This window comes from Hylaeus volcanicus, chromosome 1 (genome assembly GCF_026283585.1).
Source record: "Hylaeus volcanicus isolate JK05 chromosome 1, UHH_iyHylVolc1.0_haploid, whole genome shotgun sequence".
In the NCBI taxonomy this organism is placed as follows: Eukaryota; Metazoa; Arthropoda; class Insecta; order Hymenoptera; family Colletidae; genus Hylaeus; species Hylaeus volcanicus.
In genome coordinates this window covers 4,748,461-4,758,299 of record NC_071976.1, presented here as the reverse complement: position 1 = coordinate 4,758,299, position 9,839 = coordinate 4,748,461, and the positions used below count along the sequence as shown (strand labels likewise).

The 9,839-nt window shown below is 39.1% G+C and overlaps 1 protein-coding gene across 1 annotated transcript in view; it reads left to right on the top strand.

The window, feature by feature from the left end:
* The first annotated feature begins 2,874 nt into the window (after window positions 1-2,874).
* Window positions 2,875-9,839, top strand: part of LOC128884582 (semaphorin-2A) — a 313,381-nt gene continuing 306,416 nt past the window's right edge. Inside the window, exon 1 of the mRNA XM_054138056.1 lies at window positions 2,875-2,979. Coding sequence (XP_053994031.1) covers window positions 2,907-2,979 — 73 coding nt within the window. The 5' untranslated portion in view covers window positions 2,875-2,906. The remainder of the gene's footprint in view (window positions 2,980-9,839) is intronic.

Genomic DNA, 9,839 nt, shown 5'->3' with positions numbered 1-9,839 from the left:
TCTCTCTCTCTCTCTCTCTCTCTCTCTCTCTCTCTCTCTCTCTCTCTTTTTGTTCATTCTGCTATCTTCATTATTCGCCTTTAATTAGGAATTTTATTAACATTAGCTGTTAATTTGTAATAATAAACAATTAAAATTACATTTTGATAATACGAGAACTTTTTAATCGTAATCGAAACTCTGTTATCGTAGAATTGTTTCGCTAGTTAACATTTGTAGTGGAACATTGAAAAATTAGATAGAAATGTTACGAAACAGTGACACGTTGATGAGAACAGGTTTGTGTCGCTTTGACGAGTGCACTTTACGTTTGAATGTTGTCTGCAGAGGCTTCTTATGTGCGCGACGAGGATTAGCACGCTTTGAAGTTGAGGTAAACGCCACTGACGAGTAAAGCGGATTTCTGATTCCCGTGAATCAAACCTGATGAACCACTAAAAACGAGCTACATTGTCGCGTCAAGTTCTAACTCGTAATACCGTGATATTTGCGTGGCTGGGAAACTGAAACTAGCAAAAAAAAATCAACATGTCATTGAGAATTACTTCCTGAACCATGAAAGCTCGTAAATAGGATTGCAATATGGTATAACCTATAGAAACAGTCTCAAAATGAGAGAAAGGTTGATTTATTCGATTGTGATTTTCATTCCCATAAGAAAAGCCTTAGTTAATACTTTCTATAAGTTAGGCATCGAAAATCGTGCCACATTTTTCTTCTTGTAGTCGATGCGACGTAAAGTCCCTATTTCAAAAATAAATCTAACACTGTGAACATTTCAAGTCACAAAATATTAATCGTATCGTTAAATAATTATTCTATTCCTACCTTACACACTAGCTTCAACGTCACAATTTCTAAAATTATTGCAACTTTTCTACACGATAGGCTACCATCATCGTGAAAAGTTGATTGCATAACTAACATACTAAATTCTTCTTCCCATTTCAAATTCTATAATTGAGCATCCCAGTCGGTGTAAAGAACGGCAGTTTAAAGTACTTCCTTCGATTTACGTACCGCCTGTACCCCAGTTTCAGGACTCAGTGAATCGGGTCCATAGACCTCCAACTTATTTCATTAATTCACGACACTCCGCGGGAGAAGCGCGACAGGAAAAACGCTCGTAATGTAGGCACACCTTCCTGCGTTCGACGAGTACGAATAATCCTCCTCGCCCGTGCCCGCTCTTAAGGTGAGAAAGTTTTGATTTACGAGACTCGTGGCTCGTTCGATACCAATGGCGGGCTGCAACGGTACACTGGAAAAGTTTCACGGCGACCGAGAACCCTCTATTAGTACTATTCGTTATTTTCTTCCCTACTCCTCGCGCGAGGGTGCAAGAACGGCGAAGAAACATCCGTGAGTTGGCTGGCAAGAAAGAGCTGGTTCCCCGAAGGATATCCGTTCGCGGTTCAAGTGACTCGGATGGTTTTTCGTCATGGAAAACTGGTTATTGATACTGCACCAGGAACTCCCTGGAAAGTTTCGACGGTAGCGGAGGACCGCTTCCGGTCTCGAAGCTTCCACTGATAAAAACATATTTGCTCGGGACCGATGTTAACAACCCCCGGACTCGTATCGTTTGTCATTATTGCCTGCTGGTCTGCACGAGCCGAACGATCTTTTCAAGGCCCCGTGGAAACTTTGCCCGAGAACTTTGACGCCGCCACAGACGGTTTGGAACCGATGAATCGTGATTTTCCGGATAGTGTCTTAACTGGCTCGAGCCGATGTCGAGGGAATCTTGGCCGACTGCCGACCTTTGATCCCTTTCGTTCTGGCTGGCTACGTAGTCAGAATTTTATTAGCGAGAAGTCGAACGGTTCAAGACCGTACGTACTTTTTTCGTTTCTCTGATTTATTGGCGGTTGAACCTCGAATGTTCAGGTCAGTTGTTTTGGTACTTTGCTAAGGGTTTAATCAAATTAGGTACGGAATTGTGAATTGATTAGAGATTACCATTCGCTGCTAACTACTAGATGTCTCGTACTTCAAATTGATTACACTCAAGGGATAAGTTTGTAGCCTTTTGACTCACGAATTATTGCAAAAGAAGATCGCAAATTTTTTTTTTTTTTTTTTTAAGAAATTTAATATCACTGTTTATTAAATTTAACACATTATTGCAAAGTTATTATTGCAACACAAATTAATTCTCAACGTATTAAAAAACTAAAAGATGACACTAATTAATTAACTAATTTATATACGTTATAGTTTTGGATTTCGCATGGACTTAAATATGAAATTCTTAGAATAAATAATGCCCAACCTCTATTCTCCTATTGATTGGTTCATTGTCGACAGTATATTTTAAGAACGGTACACGCGTCATGCGTTAAAGCGTTGTGAACGCGGATCGTCTTAAAGAGAAGTGTGTCGGTGCCTGCAATTTATTTTCATTAACAAGTTGCGCTTCATGGAACTCAAACAGACTTTCGTTTCTAATTGCATCGCATTTACTACGAATGATGAAGTCCTAGTTCGCCGGGATCCCAAGAGTCTAACTTGGCAGAAGTCATTCTAGCTATAATACACCTCAGGGGGTTGTTGTCTAGACTGAGGCCTTGATTTTATATCTCTGTTAACGAACCGTCAGGTCACGAGGGATGGAATATTGAATCTCTATATTGAAATTTCTCACCAACTTTTACTCGCACTTGTTTTGAATTTGTGCTTCATACCTTCAATCTATTATTCTCTTCCTTTTCATTTTTGTCTTTAAAACAATAAATTGAATGTCTTTAATAAACTGCTCGCAATAAAAACTAAATTTATTCGGTCTTCGCTTATCTACAATTAAAAACCATAATTAGAACTCCTCTCATAGAACTTCGTTTCTGTTGCAGTGTTTAAGTGTCAGCGCGATGGATACGTCAAAAAATCGAACGTGGCTGAGAAGAATGACTGGTCTGCTCTGGTTCATCTTCCTATTCGTCGGAGTTTCAGCTGGAACTCTGGAGAAACTACACGAAGGTGAGTCGCCTTTGTCATTACCCAAATGCTTTTCTACCTTCTACCTCCAAATTGCTACTCTGCGAAATTTTCTCAAGGTATTTTCGAACGAATCAGTATTACCAGACGTAATAAAAATTAAATCGCTTCGTTGCATTTCATCAGATCCGGTAGATGGTAGAACGTAAACGAGCGAGACAGCATTGTTCTCTCTTTCTCTCTCCTTTCCAGCGTACGATCGAAGATGAAAAATATAGGACGAAAAGTCATTATCATTCCTGTCGCTGACGTACCTTTACACGGCGTCACTGACAGCGTTCGAGTGACGATGATAAATTTCTGTTTAATGTATTGAATACCCCGTGAGATTTATTACGTCTACAATGGCGGAAAATCGAGCTCCAGCTACCCGATAGGGTGTCGTTAAAGTCGTCCACGCGTAACGCCATCCGCAAACTCGATAGCATTACAACGCGTTGCTAGAATTCGATTCATCGTGGATCATAAAAGTTTCGAAAAATTCAAAAAACGAAAGAGTTTCTCTGCGATCTCTGAAACGCGTACAGACCAATGATTTTTAAACATTTTCGTAGGCATTCCCCCTAGAAAGAACTTCTATGCTTACGGACAACGCGCGTTGACTAAGTTCATTTTTATTACTTAATTTATAAATATTCAAATAATGTATACCTTCTGAATGGTTTCACTGATTTCACTCAATATAAAATACACGTTGTAGATTCAATTGAAGTATATCTATAAACATAATTGAGCAGATTATCTAATAAAAATATGGAGGAAAAAATAAAATACTTTCCTACAATTTTAAAAATATTTATATGTTTCTGCTACAATTACCATATATTTCTATGAAACCTTCAAGTGCCGATTTGCAACATATATTGTTTAGAATCTGTGGAATTGGTAAGATTTACTTTTCTACTAGTATTTTTTAATAATCCTTCCTTCCAACGTATTCAAGTATTGTACGTTCCCCTAGTGTAAAAGTATTCAGGAAGAGAATTAAACGTCCAGCTAAAAAGAATTCATAAAATCAAGCCTACGTTTGAAGCGTCCAACTGAATATACACCCTTAAGGCACGTTTGTAATGCGACCACCTGTCTTCCTTCCGCGTTTACTTTCATCGCCCGGGCTCTCGTTATCCTGATTTCGCGGCACCGCAAACGAGACGCGGGAAAGCGTTAACGAACGCAGGATCGCGCGGCGAGCACCATATGATTTAACCGCAAATTCGATCTGCATAACAAGGCGGCGGCCCCTCATGAATAAAGTCATTCGTATTTCGATATTAATCACGCATCGCCACACCATCCGGAACGACGAGTCTAGGACCACCCTTCCCCACGTCGAGCCTTCGTTTTCCTTCTCCCGGCTTCCTCGTTCTCTATTTCACTCAAGTCTGACAACGTCTGACAACCTCTTCCGCGCTACCTATTCTACTCGATCCGTGTTACCCAAAGGTTTTAGCCTCTCCTCGCACCTACGCGTCCATCGCCACGTTGCAGTGGTCTGGAAAGCGGCTTTTCGTGGCCAATATTAAAATCTTTCAACTTGAATATTTAAAAATTTGTTTCTTTTTAACGGAAAGGGAACCCTTGAAACCTTTGAAATCGATATTATGCCTTTCGAATTATTCTGTGAGCGGAAATAACGTTTTGTAGGGAGAATCACGAAGTTCAAGGTAAAACTAATTATTTAATTTCTTATTATAGAACATTATCATTAAGGTGCGTATGCGAGCTAAAATATTCTTTTCAGAAAAACCAAGTTGACCACATCTTCCTTATATCTTCATCTACATCAACCACTGCCAATTATGTTCGCCTTGAAAGCGAATAAGATTTGCTTAAAATACTTTTATCTATTACTAAACGTAACAAAATATTCGCGTAGTCCGTATCAAATACGTTACCATGTATTTTCGATTACTTTTCGTACGAAAAATCACCTCTTTCCCCGATGTATCTATGTACTACGATTGCTGGAGCACTCCGAATAACAGCGATACACCTGGCCCCACCTGACTTGGCTAATAATCTTATTATGCATCGATCCACTTTTCTTCCATTCTATCCTAATCAACATTTTCAACAAACTTCACGGATCGGAAGCAACGGTACTTTATTCCTGCACGTGTGCTGGCATGATTGCACGTACGATCCCTGATACGATCTGGTGGCCTTCGAAGCGCCAAAGAACACGAGGAGAGTAATTTCTGGTAGCTTTTAGAACCGGATCGGTGTATCAGGTGTGCTGATCGTAATTAGAAGCATTCGGCGAAATGGATCGTACGATAGATATGCGGGTTTTCGTAATCCGACTAAGTATTGCTCAACCTTTTACAGCTTGTGGATCATTTCTAATTATTATGTGTCTGTAACTCTTTTCCTTTACGTGGTTGTTGTTAGTTGGTAAAAATTATGGTATGCTAACTGCTAATGTATAATTATTTAATATTATATTTAAGGATGTAAAATATGTAATAAATTGACTGTCGATTTTATGGGTTTATGATGTATGATTGAATGGAAAGTATGTGCAGAATGTATTCATGCATATCATAATTTAATACATTAATATTAGTAGATATTTTATTTCGTGTGAGTCCATATATTTCAGTTACATTTATTACTATGTTAGCGGTATACGACATAATTTTTTCATAAAATTCGTTTTAATTGTTTCTACTACTAATGAAGCTTCATTTGTTATACTAAAAGTATACATAAAGAAAAGAATCATTAGTAATTTCATCGCATTTTGGAAAAATAACATACTTACTCTGGCATGGACACAGTCAGACAATCAAATTAAACAATGTTTCAACTGAAACAAACAGCGAAATCATCATCTTCTATTTTTTTCTTAATTGTACCATATGTTTGTGTGTCGTAATACTTTGAATTCTTTCATCGTGATTGTTCAAATATCGCAGACATTTTTTCTAAACTTATGAAAGAAACAATACAACCACAATTTTGAAATGCTATAATACTTCAGAAACTTATTGCATCAAATAAACTCTCTACACGTACAATTTGAAATAATGTACAGTATTTACTATTCAATATTTCAAAGAATACTTAACCTAGCTGTGATTATGGCTTCTCAATGGCTTCGTTTTTCGCGGCCGATAAGAAATACTGCCTGGTCCATCAGGGAGCCACATGGCCCCTGTTGAGAATCCCTGATCCAACCGATCGACACCGGAGAAAGCAAAACTTTATCAAGTTTACCAGAGAATTATCTATCGCGGTCGCGGCAGATAGAGTATCTACGCCTTCCGGCTGATAGGTCCTCTGCTATCCCCTTCTCGTTCTTCCTTCCTGTCTCTTTACTCCTCTTCTGTGACGGAGAGGAGTAAGACCGTTCCCATCACTCTCTCTCTTTCTCTCTCTCTATCTCTCTCTCTCTCTCTCTCTGTGAAAGCCAGCAAGCTCCGTTGCAACTTCCGACTGAATAAGCATCACCTCACTTCCGTTTCCGACGATGTAGCCTTTGACGTAATACGTACGTCGCTCTCTGTGCTCCTTGCCCCCCTCTCTCTTTCTTGCTCTCTGCTGCCTCCGCGACGAGCTACTTGCTCTCTGATACCACCATTTCTCTTCTGCATTTCCCTGTGAGTCTACAGAGCATTCTACTCGGCGCTACCGGTTCTGCATCTTTGACCGTTTGTTCCTTTCCTTGTTTCAATATTTCTCATCGAGTTTTTCAGCTGGTTGCCTTGTTTAAGCAGCGGCTTTAACCTTAGTCCTGTTGGATGCATAAACGTTGAATTGCTTAACGCTTTGACGACCACTCGTGGTGTACCTGACTGAGTGTTTCAACTCGAGTCTTTCTTTGTAAGAACTCCTTTATCAAATTATTGCCGTTCGTGATTATCCTTTGGTGGTTCGCGGTTGTGGTAGTATTTTGCGCGATATCTCGCACGGTCAGACTGCTGATTGCCCTGTCGGATTGATATCGTTGCTTAGCTTCAATATCAATGAGGAGACTTTTAGAAAGCCATCTTGGAATATTTCTAGAGATTTGTTGCTAGGTGAAATATTACCTCAGGCATTGTATATTATTATGAGATATTATAAGGAATATTAGTATAAATATTCCTTTTTATAAGTTACAAATGTTTCGTTAATATACAACTCTAAATGGTTTAGGTCGATCTTGTTTTCATTTATAATTTTGTGTAAATAAATTCACGTACGACTTACTAAGGATACGAGTTTATAAGATGATACATTTTGCTATTCTAGTAAAATATGTACATAAAAATGACTAATTATTTTATATCCTTGACTAAAGCTGAATGACCGAAACATGCACCAAGGAGATAGCAATTAAGAATTACAATTTTATCTATTATCATCATTGAAAGAATATATTAAAAATACTAATTACATCGAATCTTATCAATTTATTTTCTTCAACAAAAATGGAATAAATATCTACTATTATATTCTCAGAAGACGGCAGTAAATTCTCCATTTTCGGAGTTGATGCTTGCATTACAATTTCGAAGAATGTATTTGATATGAAATATTTTCATATTAATTGACCGAATATTACTTGCAATTTATGAAAGCGAAAACGTGAAGGAATACGCCGAGAAATAGGGAAGAGGAAATTCCCCTCTTCAATTCCACGTGCCAATTGAATCATAGCAGCCAATTTGCACTCTCAGCATGTGACACGCCCTTTCCATTGTGGAAAGTGTCATGACTGAAACATTTGGTACTAACGTGACACGAACCAACCGGTAAAGTTTTTACTCGAATAATGCTCCTGCTCGACGACCGAGTGGATACGTTACTTCAAACGACGATGGTTATTGCCTCATTTTGTACGACTGTGATCACTGAATTATGATTGCTTCAAAGAAGAGTAGAGCAATGTATAGGGTCCGTTTTTGTCCATTTTCGGGCAGTGATGCTATCTGAAACCCGTTAAGCACCGTAGATATTTCACAGACCGATATTGTCTATCCTCTTCTTGCAGTGGTTGCAAATGCTACAATGATAACGCTCCCTTAATTTATAGATATTGTTTAGTGAGTTTCTGGTCGTACACATTACGCAATAAATGATTAAAGAAATTCTTCCTCGTTTTAACTATCGTGACAAATTATTTGTACGCTTCGCTCTCTACATTCATCTTTGCTCGTGACCAAGTGGACAGCATTTCATTCTGGCTCGATTTCGAGTTTTCGAGCCTGACGTGAAACAATAAAGCGCGTCACGGGAGATCATTTAAATCCCCCGTCAAGCTTACAGCCAAATATACTCGATTTAACGGTTGACAGCGTTGTTACTCGAAAGCAGAGGTTCCATTAGAAACTCTACGAGTCGTCCACCTATTGTATCGCAGCAGAGTCACGCGAACGGACCTGGCCAGCGCAGATATTACTCGTATCAGAAATGAAAAATGATCGCAATTATGCGGAATAACGAGAAACATCGCGATGCATCAAACGACGTTAATCTCTTTCTGTCGCGGGCCGAGCGTTTTTACGTGCCTGTAGACAAGTAACCTGTGCGGAGATGGGCAAAATTTTTGTATAAATCAGAGATTTCAACAATTTCTGAAAAAAAATTTACGTTTAATAACAAAGAAAACTTTTGCCTTCGAGGCTTATTGAAAAAAAAATTGCATTCGATTTTATAAACTATTTAAAGAGTGCCTCTGATTGAACTAAATACTTGCAAAATTCTTGCTGTAATATTTAAATTATGCTTACTACATTATATGCTACTAATAATAATTATTTGTACTTGATTTGGCCAGCATAAAGATTTAATAAATATTTAACGTGACATTTCGGCAATCAGATAATATGGCCGTCTTTAAGCACATACAAATCTTTGCGAAATAATAACACATACAAGTAATAGACATAAGTACGAAATGAACGTGAAATGAAAGATATAAAAATCAACTTAACGATTACGTGATGGGAAATTCCACCTACAGAAGCAATAAAGTGCAGATTAATTTAACCAGAAATAAATTCCTACAATGGTGGGTTAATATAATACAATTATTATAATGAGCATTTTTTTCCTGCAAAGGGCTCAGCAAATTATGCAGGCAGCCCTGGCGCTAGCACTAGACGCGCGTCCGGCCGCCTGCCCGCTTTGTTTCTCTTTCGCGCGCGTTCGCCGATCCCGCTTCCGGTTTCCGGTAGATTTCCGCCTCGACGGCGTCCGTGAAAAATTGCCTTCGTCCGACGCTGGTTGCTTGCTGAAGCGTCACACCGCCCCGATGACGCAAGCCACGATGAAATCTCGCTTCTTTTCGGCCCTCTGTTTCATTTCCTATCTCGCTGGAACCTTTTGCGCGATGCTCCACCTTTTCGGCCCTTTGTTTTCGTATCCTACGAACACGTGATCTCGGTTTCCGGCATCCTCATCGGGCGCAGCTTCGTCTACGTCTTTGCATCCGTCCGTTTTTTGAAGCTGCTCTACGTTCCATGCGTTCCCCACCCCCTCCTAAAGAAACGTCGACATCCATCATCCGAGGACACCGAAGCTCAGCTTTCGTCGGCGTGTCCCTTCTGGCTTCGTTGCAGGGCGGAGGGATGTCGGTGACTTTTCTCGCGATCGTGTAACAGAGCTAACTGATTTATCAAACGTGACATGCAGGCGATATCTTTATATTTGACTTGAGACTTTTGTATGTTTTTATTTAACTTGCCCTGTTTGTTTATGTATGTGCTTGGTACAAATTTTGAAAGTCAAACTCCTCTTACTAAATGACATCCAATTAGTCTGAAAAAGGGGTTGAACAAATTAAAAAATCAACTGTTTCAAACAGTCAAATTCCACCTATTAAACGACGTTCAATCTGTCTGAAAAAAAGGGTT